This window comes from Callithrix jacchus, chromosome 22, assembly GCF_049354715.1.
Source record: "Callithrix jacchus isolate 240 chromosome 22, calJac240_pri, whole genome shotgun sequence".
Taxonomy (NCBI): Eukaryota; Metazoa; Chordata; class Mammalia; order Primates; family Cebidae; genus Callithrix; species Callithrix jacchus.
The window spans coordinates 7,893,193-7,909,939 of NC_133523.1; the positions used below are offsets into that span (position 1 = coordinate 7,893,193).

General features: G+C 52.2%; 2 protein-coding genes across 3 annotated transcripts in view; both read left to right on the forward strand.

Moving 5' to 3' along the window:
• Nucleotides 1-16,747, forward strand: part of HNRNPM (heterogeneous nuclear ribonucleoprotein M) — a 154,164-nt gene that overhangs the window by 40,480 nt on the left and 96,937 nt on the right. The gene's annotated exons all lie outside the window — the stretch shown is intronic.
• Nucleotides 3,293-14,203, forward strand: ANGPTL4 (angiopoietin like 4). 2 transcript variants are annotated; one of them, XM_008987138.4, is made up of 7 exons: nt 3,293-3,789; nt 4,773-4,883; nt 5,021-5,138; nt 8,052-8,165; nt 9,692-9,787; nt 9,877-10,158; nt 13,542-14,203. In XM_008987138.4, the coding sequence occupies exons 1-7, from the start codon at nt 3,457-3,459 to the stop codon at nt 13,721-13,723; spliced, it is 1,236 nt and encodes a 411-aa protein (XP_008985386.2). In that variant the 5' UTR covers nt 3,293-3,456; the 3' UTR covers nt 13,724-14,203. The 2 variants fall into 2 exon arrangements, with proteins under 2 accessions (XP_008985386.2, XP_008985387.2); XM_008987139.4 differs by lacking the exon at nt 8,052-8,165.

A 16,747-nucleotide genomic window follows, 5' to 3' on the forward strand; every position in this document is an offset into this window, starting at 1 on the left:
GCATGAGAATCACTTGAACCCAAAAGGCAGAAGTTGCAGTGAGCCAAGTTTGTGCCACTGGACTCCAGCCTGGGCAACAGAGTGAACCCCTGTCTCAAAAAAAAAAAAAAAAAAAAAAAAAGGCCAGGCATGGTGGCTCATACTTGTTATCCCAGCACATTGGGAGACCAAGGCAGGTGGTGGATCACCTGAGGTCAGGAATTCGAGACCAACCTAGCCAAATGGTGAAACCCGGTCTCTACTAAAAATATAAAAAATTAGCTGGGTGTGGTGGCACATGCCTGTAATCCCAGCTACTCGGAAGGCTGAGGCATGAGAATCACTTGAACCCATGAGGTGGTGGTTGCAGTGAGCGGAGATCACACCATTACACTCCACTGGGTGACAAGACAGAAACTCCAACTAAAAAAGAACAAAAAAACATAAAATGCCGACCACTGTGGCTCATGCCTGTAATCCCAGCACTTTGGGAGGCTGAGGAGGGCGGATTACCTGAGGTTGGAAGTTCAAGAAACACATGGAACCCCGCCTCTACTAAAAATACAAAAAAATTAGCTGGGTTTGGTGGCACATGCCTGTAATTCCAGCCACTCAGGAGGCTGAGGCATGAGAATCCCTTGAACCCAGGAGACGGAGGTTGCAGTGAGCAGAGATCTTTACACTCCAGCCTGGGCGACCAGAGGGAAACTCTGTCTCAAAAAAACAAAACATAAAATTAACAAAAAAAATAAAGAGCAGTATTTAGGATAAAAACTCGAGGCTGCTGGATGGAATCTTTTGTAGATTGCAAACAGCAAGTTCCCGTTCAATTCTGGATCTGTGATCTGTGATGTGTTTTGTGTTGTCGGACACATGACTCCAAAGTAGTCCCTGGAAATCAGATCATGAAAAGGTCATCGGGTTGGGGAAGTAATTGTTCAGTTCTCTCAGTACAAGAAGCTGGGGAAGAGGAGGAGCTTGCATTCTGGGACAGCTATGCCCCTACTCAAAGAGAGGCTGGGAGTTTGGGGTGCACAGGCCAGACAGTGGCCATCTGAACCTACTCCTCACAGGGGTTTTCCTCAGTCCCTTTCCCATCCACTGCTGCTGGGAGGGATCTGCTGTCCTGGCATCCGGCCCAGCTGACAGGGTCAAGTGTATGAGTGGCAGCCTGCACGTCAGCCCCGGGGTGTGCAGTTTCAGATTCCAAAGAATGAGCTGGCTCCAAGCCCTGCTGAGTCAATGCTCTTCTCCTTGCCAGTGCTCTGAGCCAACCTGCCCCGGGTTCTTCCTGGCAGGCTGGTTTTCTGTGCCAGCCTCCCCTTCCAGACAGGGTCTAGGGGAATTGGAAGGGAAGAGGCAGAGGAAGTCAGTGCACGTTTGTTGAATGAATACTTACCCTTGTGGAATGAAGGTGGTCCAGCCCTTTAGCCTCACTCAGTATTTCCTTTGTCCCAACTCTGTGCCTATACCCGAGGCTCAGTGTGTTGGGGTATCTCCATCTGCCTGGGAACTTCAAACATAGAGAAAGAGGAAGATCTTCCTTGTCTCAAACTTATATTTTATTTTTGAGATAGAGTCTTGCTCTGTCACCAGGCTGGAGTGCAGTGGCAGGATATCGGTTCACTGCAACTGCCACCTCTCAGGTTCAAAGGGATTTCTTTGCTTCAACCTCCCGAGTAGCTGGGATTGCAGGTGCACCCACGACCGGTTAACTATTTTTTTTTTTTTTTTTTTGTATTTTAGTAGAGGCGAGGTTTCACCATGTTGGCCAGGATGGTCTTGAACTCCTGACCTCATGATCGGTCTGTCTCAGCCTCCCAAAGTGCTCGGATTACAGGTGTGAGCCACTGCGCCAGGCCTATTTTATTATTTTTTTTAGAGACAGGATCTCACTCTGTTGCCCAGACTGGATGCAGTGACACCATCGTGGCTCACTGCAGCCTCTACTTCCTGGCTCAAGTGAGCCTCCCTCCTGACTCCCAAGTAGCTGGGACCACAGGCATGGACCGCCGCCCTGGCTTCCTCCCTTCCTTGTGTCTCCTCTTTCCATTCTCTAAGTTCCTGCTTTATTATAGACAAAGATCAGGGCTCTGGAGAACCTGGCGGTAGAGGGTAGGCTATGGGGAGTGAGGCCCTGATGCAGGTCCCGCTGCTAAGGCACTCCTAATATCCGGATCAGGGGAGAAATGGAACTCAAAGAATCTCATAAACACAGCTGAGATGACGGACCCTTTTGCGGGAAGGAATAGGAGAGCCCAGAGAAGTCTTTCCTGGGTTGGAGGTCATAGGAAGTCTCCAGAAGGCGGGGACTTTCGGTGAGTCCTGGGCTTCCTACACAGCACCCTGAACTCAGTTCTTATTTATTTATTTTTTTTTTGAGACACAGTTTCGCTCTTGCTACCCAGGCTGGGGTGCAATGGCTTGATCTCGGCTCACTGCAACCTCCGCCTCCTGGGTTCAAGCAATTCTTCTGCCTCAGCCTCCTGAGTAGCTGGGACTACATGCGTGCGCCACCATGCCCAGCTAATTTTTGTATTTTTAGTAGAGACGGGGTTTCACCATGTTGACCAGGATGGTCTTGATCTCATGACCTCGTGATCCACCCGCCTCGGCCTCCCAAAGTGCTGGGATTATAGGCGTGAGCCACCGCGCCCGGCTTTTTTATTTTTAGACGGAGTCTTGCTCTGTCGCCCAGGATGGAGTGGAGCAATCTCAGCTCAATGCAACCTCCGCCAACTAGATTCAAGCGATTCTCCTGCCTCAGCCTCCTGAGGAGCTGGAACTACAGGCGCCCGCCACCACACCCAGCTAATTTTTTGTATTTTTAGTAGAGACTGGGTTTCACCATGTTGGCCAGGTTGGTCTGGAACTCTTGACCTCAGGTGATTCGCCCACCTTGGCCTCCCAAAGTGCTGGGATTACAGGAGTGAACACCGCGCCGGGCCCTCTCCCCCTGCTTCTGACCTGCAGAACCAGGAGGTCAGGAATGACTTCCCATCCTGGCTAAAGCGAGCGCGGTCTCCCCAAATGGGCAAGGCGGGGCCGACTGGTGGGCTTGGAATTCCACAGCCTAGAGGCGGGCACCGTGGGGGAAGGAAGAGTCAGGTCTCCCACGGTTCGCAGGGGAAGGCCTGCCCGAGCCTTGCGCTCCCAGGGCGCCCCTTAGCCCGCATAACTACCAGGCCTGCAAAGCACAGGACCCCACCCCCTGCCACACGCCCTGCCCCCGGCACTCCCTGCACTCCGCCTCCAAGGCGCCCCCGCCCACTCCGCATCCAACTTATAAAAGCTGTCCTGGGGCGCGGCGAGCAGAAGCCGAGCTGAGCAGATCCACGACTGCGATCCGATTCTTTCCAGTGGCTTCTGCAACCAAGCGGGTATCCGCTCCCGGTCCTCCGCGTCTCCAGCCCTCGCATCTCGAGCCCCAGAGTTCCCGACAGCCCCCGCAATCCCGCTCCCAGGCTACCTGAGAGGATGCGCGGTACTCCGACGGCCGGAGCAGCCCTAGTGCTATGCGCCGCCACCGCTGGGCTGCTGAGCGCTCAGGCCGGCCCGGTGCAATCCAAGTCGCCACGCTTTGCGTCCTGGGACGAGATGAATGTCCTGGCGCACGGACTCCTGCAGCTCGGCCAGGGGCTGCGGGAACACGCGGAGCGCACCCGCGGTCAGCTGAGCGCGCTGGAGCGGCGCCTGAGCGCGTGCGGATCCGCCTGCCAGGGAGCCAAGGGGTCCACCGCGCTCCCATTATTCCCCGGGAGCCGGGTCTCCAGCGGCGAGGTGGACCCTGAGGTCCTTCACAGCCTTCAGGTACGTTCTACCGGGGCTGGTTTTCCGCGCAGCTACTGGCCCTCCTGGCTTGGAAGGGTATGGACGAGGAGGACCGGGAAGGAGGGGGCACAACTGTGGCTTCTTGGGATCCCTTGCCTCAAAGGTTGTCTTTTAGGAAGCCGAGGAGGGAGGTTCACTTGAGGCTAGGCGTTCAAGACCCGTCTCTTCTCCACCAAAAAAATAAATAAATAAAATTTTTAAAACATGGCGGGGTGCGGTGGTAATCCCAGCACTTTGGGAGGCCAAGGTGGGCCAATCACCTGAGGTCGGTAGTTTGAGACTAGCCTGGCCAATATGGAGAAACCCCATCTCTACTAAAAATACAAAAAATTAGCCAGGCATGGTGGCGCATGCCTGTAATTCCAGCTACTTGTGAGGCTGAGGCAGGAGAATCGCTTGAACCCTGGAGGTGGAATTGCAGTGAGGCCAGGTTGCACCACTACACTCCAGCCTGGGCAACAGAGTGAGACTCCACACACAAAAAAGTAATAAAATAAAAATACAAATACAAAAATTAGCCAGGCGTGGTGGTGGGCACCTGTAATCCCAGCTACTTGGGAGGCTGCGGCACGAGAATTGCCTGGACTGGGAGGCAGAGGCTGCAGTGAGCCAAAATCGCACCACTGCACTCCAGCCTGAGCAACAGAGCAGGACTCTGTCTGAAAAAATAAAAAATAAGCCAAGCATGGAGCTGTACAGCTGTAGTCCCAGCTACTCAGGAGGCTGTGACAGGAGGATCGCTTGAGTCCAGGAGTTGGAGGCTGCAGTGAGCTGTGATGGCACCACTCCACTCCACTCCAACCTTTGTAACAGAATGAGACCCTGTCTTTGGGGGAAAAAAAAGAAGATAGACTCCCCTACCTGGCCTCAAAGAATGGAGATTTGGAAGGATGGATGAATGGATGAATGAAGAGATTGGAGGAGCAAGCCAGGTCCTCACCAAGGTTTTCGCCCCTCCCCAGACACAGCTCAAGGCTCAGAACAGCAGGATCCAGCAACTCTTCCACAAGGTGGCCCAACAGCAGCGGCACCTGGAGAAGCAGCACCTGCGGATTCAGAGTCTGCAAAGCCAGGTACCCTAAGGCCAGGGGAGAACAGGTCCCTCTGATAGCTGGGATCCTAGGTGGGGAGGGAGGTGGTGAGAACTGGACCTGTGGGTGGGGACATGGGGCCAGGCATGACCTGATACGCTCCTCCTGTCCCTTCCCAGGTTGGTCTCTTGGCCTCCACGCACCTAGACAGTGAGGTGGCCAAGCCTGCCCGAGGAAAGAGGCTGCCCAAGATGGCCCAGCCAGTTGACTCGGCTCACAATGCCAGCCGCCTGCACCGTGAGTGTCTGGCCCTCAAGGCCCTCTGGCAGCCACCCCGCCCTATCACTTGCCACTGCTGATCCTCTCCTTGTCAGGTCCACCTTAAGGAAGACATGTCCCGGCCTGGAGTCCCTGTGGGCCCACCAGTCTCTGGGTCAGGGCTGATGGAGGCAACTCCTTCCCTAGACCTGACCTCTCCCAGTCAGGCCATCCCACCCTTCTCCCCTGCAAGCCAGTGGGCTGTCCCTGAAGCCCTGCTGGTCACTAATTGGGACAGAGGTGGAGAAAGAGGTATCTTGAGGGGCTGGGTGCGGTAGTTCCCGCCTGTAATGCCAGCATTTTGGGAGGCCAAGGCGGGTGGATCACGAGGTCAGGAGTTCGAGACCAGCCTGGCCAACATGGTCCATCTCTACTAAAGATACAAAAAATTAGCCAGGCATGGTGGCACGCACCTATAATTCCAGCTACTCGGGAGGCTGAGGCAGGAGAATCGCTTGAACCCGGGAGGTGAAGTTGCAGTGAGCCGAGATTTCGCGTTGCACTCCAGCCTAGGCAACAGGGTGAGACTCCGTCTCAAAAAAAAAAAAAAAAAAAATAGAGAGAGAGAGACATCTTGAGGGACCTGAGCTGTGGGGGTGCTGGGGAAGGTAGTAATGTGGTTCAGGGGTGCCATCCTGAAGGTTAGAACCTTCTAGGGGAGGGGGTCACCGAGCAGAAGGTGCCAGGTAGGGGTGTTTGTAGATTTCAGCCCTCCACAGTGTCTTGGAGTGTGGGAATTAGGGTTGGGAACCCCTGGCTCCCAGGCCAGAAACACTCACTCTTGCATCTTGCAAATCCAACTGTTCCTCCTCATTCTCTTGTTCTCCTCCCTCACCCTCCCATTCCCCCAACCCCCCGCCTGCCGCCGCAGAAAGTGGGTTTTTGCTGCCATCACAAGTTTTAGGTCCTGTATTCCCAAATCTCCGTTAATCTCGAATGACAGCATTTCCACATGTGTCCCACATAGGCTCAAAGTTATCACTCCAAGTTCATGGCCCCACACTGTTTCCCTGAGATCCTTGTCCTACCCTGCATCTGTGGCTGTCCACAGCCAACTGGGTGAAAGTGTGGATCCCCCCCTCACACCCTAGGGTCAGTGGCAGGCTTCCAGCACTGTAGACCTGAGGGCTTTCTCCTCCTCAAGCTTCTGCTCCTTCCATTTCCCACCCCACCCCCACCAAGGCTGGGCTCTTGGTGTAGTCTGGGTCCTGTCCACCCTCACAAGCCACCATTCCAGGATGAGGGGCTTCTAGCAGAAGAGTGGGGTAGCCACCGGTCCTGGCTGGGAAATTCGGTGGAAGGGGGCAGGGGTTCTGTGGGTTCGGGACTCCCAGACTCAGGCCCGCCAAATAGAGGAAAGTTCAGAGCTGGGAAGGCAAACAGCTGGCATATTAATGGAAGCCACACTGGTGGTTTGGCTGTGTGCCCATCCTTACTGGATGGGAGGAAAGTAGGGGAAAGGGGAGATGCCTGAGGGGCCGGAAAGCGTCTTCCTTGTCACTCTGTGCTGGCCTCCACCCCTGCCGTGAAGACTCACTTTGACCTTTCCCCTACTTTTCCCTTACTTTTCCGGCTGGGCTGGACTTGGGGCGGTTCTTCCCAGGCTGGAGTGTCTGAGCTTCCAGACTTGCTCAATGAAATCCTCTCCTCCTCCCTCCCTCTTTCTCTCCTCAATCTTGCCCGGTCTCCCTCTAGTAGCTGGGACCCCAGGCAGAGCCTCTGAGACCCTCTTGCTCAGCACAGTTCTTCCTCCCCATTCTGGCCCTGCTGTCTCATTCATTCATTCATTCTCATTTATTCATTTATCAAGTCTTTTTTGTTCGTTTTTTGAGACAGAGTCTCACTCTGTTGCCCAGGTTGGAATGCAGTGATGCAATCTCAGCTCACTGCAACCTCTGCCTCCCAGGTTCAAGTGATTCTCCTGCCTCAGCCCCCCAAGTAGCTGGGATTACAGGAACACACCACCACCACATCCATCTAATTTTTACACATCCAAGTCTTTTTTTTTTTTTTTTGAGACAGAGTCTCACTCTGTCACCCAGACTGGAGTGCAATGGTGTGATCTCAGTTCACTGCAACCTCTGCCTCCCAAGTTCAAGTAATTCTCCTGCCTCAGCCTCCTGAGGAGCTAAGATTACAGGTACCCGCCATCACATCTAGCTAATTTTTGTATTTTTACTAGAGATGGGGTTTGGCCATGTTGACCAGGCTGGTCTCAAACTCCTGTCCTCAGGTGATCTGCCCACCTTGACCTCCCAAAGTGCTGAGATTACAGGTGTGAGCCACCGCACCCAACCCATTCCTCAAGTCTTTACTGAGCAGCTTCTGGGGCCTGTGTGGATGCTGGTGCCAGGCTATGGGCAGAGCTGCTCCTTGTCCCAGCCTCATGGAGTCTCCATTCAGTCAGAGGAGAGACCACTCAATGACCCCAGTGTCCAGGAGTTGAAAGTCCTTGCTCATTTCCCATTTGGGGAGCTCTGGCCTGGTCTGGGGGTGAGGCAAGGCAAGGTATCCTTCCAGAAGCTGGCACCCGGAGACAGAAGTGAGGAAAGAGAGTCCCAGGCAGGGAAACAGCATGTGCAAAGTCCCCATGGCAGGAGGGTGTATGGTTCAAGGGTGGGAAAAAAGCCTGTGTGGCCTGAAAGGGTGTGGTACAGCATGGCAGGAGGAGGATGGGGACAGGAGCTGGTCCTCCATGTGCTTTGTGGACCATGCTGAAGAAGGCCATAGGGAGCCATGGAAGAGGTTAGCCAGATGGCATAGGGGTGGTCATGAGATCGTATTTGCCTTTTACTTCCCTGGTCATCCACTGCTCAGCCTCCAGACATGCCTGGCTCCTGAGACCGCAGAGGCTGCCCTCCTGTTTCAACTCCCCTCTTTATCTGCCTGCAGGGCTGCCCAGAGATTGCCAGGAGCTGTTCCAGAATGGGGAGAGGCAGAGTGGACTATTTGAGATCCAGCCTCAGGGGTCTCCGCCATTCCTGGTGAACTGCAATATGACCTCAGGTAGGGTGTGCTGGCCCACCAGGGGATGCTCTCCCCACAGGCCCAGTTGCCTTTCTTTAAATTGAAAAAAAAAAAAATTAGAGGCAGGGTCTTGCTATGTTACCCAGGTTGGTCTTGAACTCCTGGGTTCAAGCAATCCTCCTACCTCAGCCTTCTGAGTAGCTGGGACTACAGGTATGTATCACTGTGCCTGCCTGGATGTCTTTTCTTTTTTCTTTTTCTTTTCTTTTATTTTGAGACAGAGTTTCACTCTGTTGCCCAGGCTGAAGTGTAGTGGCATGATCTCGGCTCACTACAACCTCTGCCTCCTGGGTTCAAGTGATTCTCCTGCGTCAGCCTCCCCAGTAGCTGAGACTATAGGCACAAGCCACCACACTCAGCTAATTTTTGTATTTTTAGTCGAGACCAAGTTTCACCACGTTGGTCAGGCTGGTCTCAAACTCCTGACCTCAAATGATCCACCGACCTCGGCCTCCCAAAAGGCTGGGATTACAGGCATGAGCCACTGTGCCCAGCCTCTTTTCTTAAAAATGCAGCCCATGTCTGGGTGTAGTGGCTCATGCCTGTAATCAGAGCACTTTGGGAGGCTGAGGCACGAGGATAACTTGAGTTCAAAAGTTCGAGACCAGCCTGGACAATTCAGTGAGACCTCATCTTTACAAAAAATTTTGTAAAAGAAAAAAGGAGAGGAAAAAAAAATTAAAAATAACAAATAAAATTCAGCCATTGCTGAGAAGGGTGGCACATCCCTGTAGTCCCAGCTACATAGGAGGCTGAGACAGGAGGGTCACTTGAGCCCAGGAGGCGGAGGTTGCAGTGAGCTGAGAGTGTACCATTGCACTCCAGGTTGGGTAACACAAGTGAAAGTCCATCTCAAAAAAAAAAAAAACAAAAAATCAGGCTTATACCTGAACTGCCAGCACTTTGGGAGGCTAAGGCGGGTGAATCACTTGAGGTCAGGAATTTGAGACCAGCCTGGCCAACATGGTGAAATCCCATCTCTACCAAAAATATAAAAATTAGCTGGGTGTGGTGGCAGGATCCTGTAATCCCAGCTACTCGGGGGACTGAAGCACAAAAATCACTTGAGCCCAGGAGGCAGAGGTTGCAATGAGCTGAGACTGCGCCACTGTGCACCAACCTGGGCAACAGAGTGAGACTCCATGTCTTAAAAAAAATGCTGCTTTTTTTTCCATTGAGAAGAAGCCCTTTCCATTATAACATGGCATCTGTGGTTGACAACTGCAGGGGATGAACCAGTTCAGCTGGCCCAGAGAGGCTTTGCAGATTTACACTGCCCTCTCCTTCCCTCCCTCATTCCCTGCTGGGTTCTTGGAACAAAGAGCTTCCCAAGGCCAGCCCATAATATTCCTCCCTCTGACCCACCCTTCTCTAGTCCTTCAGGGATGAGTGAGGGAGCTGCTGTCATCCTGGGTTTGGAGGGGGTTTGGTGCTTGGGAGCCAGATGAAGGAGTGGGGTCCCCTCTTAGGAAGGACTTCCTTGTACCTTGTACCTTTCTGGACAGATGGAGGCTGGACAGTAATTCAGAGGCGCCACGATGGCTCTGTGGACTTCAACCGGCCCTGGGAAGCCTACAAGGCAGGATTCGGGGATCCCCAAGGTGGGTATTTCTTGCAGGGACAGAGGCAGGGGAAGAAGAGGGACCTTTAGAGGTGGCCCTGCCTCACTGAGTGACCTCTCCCACTCCAGGCGAGTTCTGGCTGGGCCTGGAGAAGATGCACAGCATCATGGGGGACGGTGACAGCCGCCTGGCCGTGCAGATGCGGGACTGGGATGGCAACACCGAGTTGCTGCAGTTCCCCATGCATCTGGGTGGTGAGGATACGGCCTACAGCCTGCAGCTCACCTCGTCCATGGCTGGTCAGCTGGGTGTCACTGCCGTCCCGCCCAGTGGCCTCTCTGTGCCCTTCTCCACTTGGGACCAGGATCATGACCTCCGTGGGGACAAGAACTGCGCCAAGAGCCTCTCTGGTAAGCAGACTCTGCCAGGCCACACCCAGCCAGCGCCTCCCCTCCTCACCCTCCTGCTGCTCTGTCCTGCCTTCAACCCCAAAGTGCATCTATTTCCTACTCCCCTCTTCCTTACATGCCATGTGCGTGACTGGGCCTCTGACTTAGCCACTCTGGCCTCAGTTTTCCCATACTTAACAGGGTCTGGACTGGCCAGGCGTGATGGCTCACACCTGTAATCCCAGCACTTTGGGAAACCGAGGCGGGCTGATCACTTGAGGTCAGGAGTTCGTGATCACCCTGACAAACATGGTAAAACTCCATCTCAACTAAAATACAAAATTTAGCTGGGCATGGTGGCAGGTGCCTATAATCCCAGCTACTTGGGATGCTGAGGCAGGAGAATAGCTTGAACCTGGGAGGCAGAGGTTGCAGTGAGCTGAGATCGTGTCATTGCACTCCAGCCTGGGCAACAAATCAAGATTCTGTCTCAAAAAAAAAATTCTTTCTTTTCTTTTCTCTTTCTTTTTTTTATTATTATTATTTGAGACAGAGTTTTGCTCTTTATTTTTATTTTTATTTTTTTTTAGAGACAGGGTCTCACTATGTTGCCCAGGCTGGAGTGCAGTGGCTATTCATAGGTGCAATCCCACTACTGATCAGTACAGAAGTTTTGAACTACTCTGTTTCCGACCTGGGCCGGTTCACCACTCCTTAGGCAACCTGGTGGTCCCCCGCTTCCAGGAGGTCACCATATTGATGCCAAACTTAGTGCAGACACCCGATTGGCATAACACACTACAGCCCAGAACTCCTGGGCTCAAGAGATCCTCCAGCCTCAGTCTCCCGAATAGCTGGGACTACAGGTACGCGCCACCGCGCCCGGCAGAGTGTTGCTCTTCGTTACCCAGGCTGGAGTGCAACGGTGCAATCTCAGCTCACTGCAACCTCTGCCTCTCAGGTTCAAGCGATTCTCCTGCCTCAGCCTCCCGAGTAGCTGGGACTCCAGGCATGCACCAACATGCCCAGATAGTTTTGTATTTTTAGTAGAGATGGGGTTTCTCCATGTTGGTCAGGCTGGCCTGGAACTCCTGATCTCAGGTGATCTATCTTCCTCTGCCTCCCAAAGTGCTGGGATTACAGGCAAATCACCACACCTGGCCTGACCATCTTTATTTTTATTTAATTATTTATTTTTTGGGATGGAGTCCTGCTGTCTCGCAGGCTGGAGAGCAAGTATGGTGATCTTGTCTTACTGCAGCCTCCCGGGTTCAAGTGATTCTCCTGGCTCAGCCTCCCGAGTAGCTGGGATTACAGGCACCTGCCACCATGCCTGGCTAAGTTTTTGTGTTTTTGTAGAGACAGTGTTTCACCATATTGGCCAGGCCAGTCTTTAATTCCTGACCTCAAGTGATTCCACCACCTTGGCCTCCCAAAGTACTGAGATTATAGGTGTCTCAGGACACCCAGCCATGACCATCTTTAAAATGGTGCCTACTCCATATGATTCTTTTTTTTTTTTTGGAAACGTTTTGCTCTGTCACCCAGGGTGGAGTGCAGAGGTGTGATCATAGCTCACTGTAGCTTGGACTCCCTGGGCTAAAATAAAGGCTGAGACTGGGTATTGTGGCTTCATGCCTGTAATCCCAGAGATTTGGGAGACCAAGGAGGGAGGATCACTTGATCCCAAGGGTTTGACAGCAGCCTGGGCAATATAGGGAGACCCTGTCTCTATTAAAAAAGAACACAAAAATTGGCCGGGTATAGTGGCTCATGTCTGTAATCCCAGCACTTTGGGAGGCTGAAGCAGGTGGATTATGAGGTCAGGAGTTCAACACCAGCCTGGCCAACATAGTGAAACACTGTCTCTACTAAAAATACAAAAATTAACTGGGTATAGTGGCACATGCCTGTAGTCCCAGCTACTCAGGAGACTAAGGTAGGAGAATTGCTTGATCTTGGAGGTGGAGGTTGCAGTGAGCCAAGATCATGCCATTGCACTTCAGCCTTAGTGACAGAATGAGACCCTGTCTTTTGGGGAACAAGACTCCGTTTCGGAAAAACAAAAATCAGCCAGGCACAGTAATCCCAATACTTTTTTTTTTTTTTGAGACGGAGTTTCACTCTTGTTACCCAGGCTGGAGTGCAATGGCGCAATCTCGGCTCCGCAACCTACGCCTCCTGGATTCAGGCAATTTCCCTGCCTCAGCCTCCTGAGTAGCTGGGATTACAGGCACATGCCACCATGCCCACCTAATTTTTTATATTTTTAGTAGAGACAGGGTTTTACCATGTTGACCAGGATGGTCTCGATCTCTTGACCTTGTGATCCACCTGCCTCGGCCTCCCAAAGTGCTGGGATTACAGGCTTGAGCCACCGCGCCCAGCCAATCCCAGCACTTTCAGAGGCTGAAGCGAGTGGATCACTTGAGCCCAGGAGACCAGCCTGGGCAACATGGTGAAATCCCATCTCTATTAAAAATGCAAAAAACTAGCTGGGCATGGTAGTGCATGTCTGTGGTCCCATCTACTCAGGAGGCTGAGGCTGGAGGATCTCTTGATCCTAGGAGGTCAAGGCTGCAGTGAGCCGAGATTGCGCCACTGCACTCAAGCCAGAGCAACAGAGTGAGACCTTGCCTCAAAAGAAAAAAAAAAGCCAAGCACGGTGGCTCACACTTGTGGTCTCAGCTACTTGGGAGGCTCAGGTAGGAGGATCACTTGAGCCCAGGAGGCTAAGGCTGCACTGAGCCATGACCACACCATTGCACTCCAGCCTGGGCAACAGAGCCACACCCTGTCTCAAAAACAATTTTTTTTAACCTAAAAATAAGGCCAGCCATGGTGGTTCACGCCTATAATCCCAGCACTTTGGGAGGCTGAGGCGGGTGGATCAACTGAGGTCAGGAGTTCGAGACCAGCCTGGCCAACATAGTGAAACCCCATTTCTACTAAAAATACAGAAACTAGCTGGGTGTGATGGTGGGTGCCTGTAATCTCAGCTACTGAGGAGGCTGAGGCATGACAATCCCTTGAACCTGGAAGGCAGAAGTAGCAGTGAGCCGAGATTACACCACTGCACTCCAGCCTGGGCAATAGAGTGAGACTCAGTCTTAAAAAAAAAAAAAAGACAAAAATTAGCTGGGTGTGGTGGCAAATGCCAGGAGGCTGAGGCAGGAGAATCACTTGAATCTGGGAGGCGAAGGTTGCAGTGAGCCAAGATTGTGCCACTGAACTCCAGCCTGGGTAACAGAATGAGACTCAGTCTCAAGAAAAAAAAAGAAAGTTAAGTCCAAAGCCCAGCCTGGTCCCCAACCTGTCTCATCCTCCACTCCATCCCCACCTCCTTCCAGCCCCATTCCTGGCCCAAAGACCTGACCATGTTCTTTCTCTCCTGACCCCGGCAGGAGGCTGGTGGTTTGGCACCTGCAACCATTCCAACCTCAACGGCCAGTACTTCCGCTCCATCCCACAGCATCGGCAGGAGCGTAAGAAGGGAATCTTCTGGAAGACCTGGCGGGGCCGCTACTACCCACTGCAGGCCACTACCATCTTGATCCAGCCCATAGCGGCAGGGGCAGCCTCCTAGCCTTCTGGCAGGGCCTGGTCCCAGGCTCACAGAGGACGGTGACTCTTCACTCTGCCTGAGGATGTGGGCACTCCCTGCCCAGGCAGGGGATCCAAGGAGGGGCCATCTGGAACCTCGTGGATGGAGAAGACCACGACTGGAGAAGCCCTTTTTCTGAGTGCAGGGGGGCTGGACACATTGCCCCCTGAGATCAGGGCTGCAAGACTTGCACAGACCCTGGAGGCGTGGATGGAAGGGCATGGAGCTTCACTCCTCGGCCAGGGAGCTGGGGATGCAGAGGGACCACTTGGGACCAGCCAGGCTGGCCTCAATGGCGGACTCAGTCACATTGACTGACTGGGGGACCAGGGCTCACATAGGTTGAGAACACCCTCATGGTGCTTGTACTGTTGTGTGTAGGTCCCACAGGGACACAAGTAGGTGCCAATGATATCTGGACAGAGATCACAGAGTTCTTGGAATAAAAGCAACCTCAGAACACTTTGTTCTTTTTTTCAATATGTTTTATTGTTTTGTTTTTCTGTTTTTGTTTTTGTTTTTTTAGTTCACAGATCTAGTAAGTTACCCTCAGTTTGTTTTAAAGAAAAAGTGGACAAAGTCCATGTAAACATGTTCCCAGGGCCAGGCGCAGTGGCTCATACTTGTAATCCCAGCCCTTTGGGAGCCCAAGGTGGGCAGATCACTTGAGGTCAGGAGTTCAAGATCAGCCTGGCCAACATGGTGAAATCCTGTCTCTACAAAAAAACACAAAAAATTAGCTGGGCGTGGTGGTGCATGCCTATAATCCCAGCTACTTGGGAGACTGAGGCAGGAGAATCACTTGAACCCAGGAGGTGGAGGTTGCAGTGAGTCAAGATGGTGCCATTGCACTCCAGCCTGAGTGACAGAGCAAGACTCTGTCTCAAAAACAAATAAATACATAAGGAAAGAAAGAAAAATTAATAATCATTGAATGCCATATATCTAGGACATATATAGCAACAAATATGAAAAACAACATCTGCCCATGTCCTGAATCCCAGCTGCTGTTAATCTTTTTTTTTTTTTTTTTTTTTTTGAGACAGAGTCTCACTCTGACACCCAGGCTGGAGTGCAGTGGTGTGATCTGGGCTCACTGCAACCTCTGCCTCCGAGGTCCAAGCGATTCTCCTGCCTTGGCCTCCTAAGTAGGTGGAATTACAGGTGCCCACCACCAGCCCCAGCTAATTTTTATATTTTTAGCAGAGACAGGATTTGGCCAGACTGACTTCAAACCCCTGATCTCAAGTGATCTGCCCACCTCAGCCTCCCAAAGTGGTGGGATTAATAGACGTGAGCCACCACACCTGGCATGTTAATCTATTTTTGCCCCAGTATCTCCCTTCTTGTGCTAAAAGAAAAAAACCTCTGTGATTTCCTGGTCTTGACTCTTCCTGGCAGGTGCTGGGGACACAGCAGTTTACCCGGGGCTGTGGCTGGGTGTGGATGGCAAACTCTTTAGCTTTGTAGAGGTATGTCCTATAGCTGCCAGACCAGGGAGGCTGGAGGCTGCCCTCTCCAGGTTCTTTGTTGGCAGGTGTCCCGGACACAGCAGACTTAGAGCTTTTCTCTGAGCCCACTGTCACTGGAGCTGGTGGTGAGCCCAGCCTGCAGGAGAAGGGCTTCCTCTAGATATACCTTCTTCACTTCCAGGCTCTGCCAAAGATGCGCTCATCTCTTTAACAGCATCCTTTTTCTTTTCTTTCTTTCTTTCTTTTTTTTTTTTTTTTTTTGAGATGGAGGCTTACTCTCGCCCAGGCTGGAGTACAGTGGTGCAATCTTGGCTCACTACAACCTCCACCTCTTGGGTTCAAGCGATTCTCCTGCCTCAGCCTCCCAAGTAAATGGGATTACAGGCACCTGCCACCACACCTGGCTAATTTTTGTAGTTTTTAGTGGAGACAGGGTTTTACCAGGTTGAGCAGGCTGGTCTTGAACTCCTGACCTCGTGATTCACCCCACCTTGGCCTCCCAAAGTGCTGGGATGACAGGCGTGAGCCACTGCGCCCAGCCACCTCATCCTTTTTCCTGCAGCCACTTTGACCCCAAAGCATTTCCTGCCCCTCCAACCTGGGAGGTGATCAGAAACCAGGTAAGAAGTGATCAGAATCACCTGGCCCTCCAACCTGGGGAACAACAGAAAGAAAAAAAACCACCATGGCAGGAAACTAACAAGGGGCCAGGAAGCCCAGATGTAAACCTGGACCCGTTAAACTCCAGAGCTGCAGCTCTAAATGATATTCCTCTTCTGGGCCATGCAAGCTCATTGGCCCCAGTTCCTGCATTTGGAAAATGGGGATAGTTTTGATACCCCACTCCTCCATACCACCACCCTTCCTGGCTTCATGGTGTCAGGACTGCGTGCAGTGGCTGGTGACTGCAATCCCAGCACTTTGGGAGGCTGAGGCTGGAAGATCTTGGAGTTTGAGACCAGCCTAGGCAACACAGCAAGACCTTATCTCTACAGTGAACTTTTTTTTTAGTAGAGACATGGTTTCACCATGTTGGCCAGGCTGGTTTGGAACCCTTGACCTCAGGTGATCCACCTGCCTCGGACTCACAAAGTGCTGGGATTACAGACATGAACTGCCACACCTGGCCTACAGTAAATTTTTAAAAAGGCTGGGCACGGTGACTCGTGCCTGTAATTCCAACATGTTGGGAGGCTAAGGCAGGTGGATCATGAGGTCAAGAGTTCAAGACCAGCCTGGCCAATATGGTGAAAACCTGTCTCTACTAAAAATACAAAAAATTAGCTGGGCATGGTGGTGCATGCCTGTAATCCCAGCTACTCGGGAGGCTAAGGCAGGAGAATCGCTTAAAGACAGGAGGCGGAGGTTGCAGTGAGATGAGATCACACCACTGCACTCTAGCCTTGGCAACAAGAGGGAAACTCCATCTCAAAAAAAAAAAAGCTTTTAAACAAGGAGTAACATAGTCTGACTTATGTTTTCAAAAGCTCCCTCAGGCTGAGTGTGATGGCTCAGATTTATAATCCAGCACTCT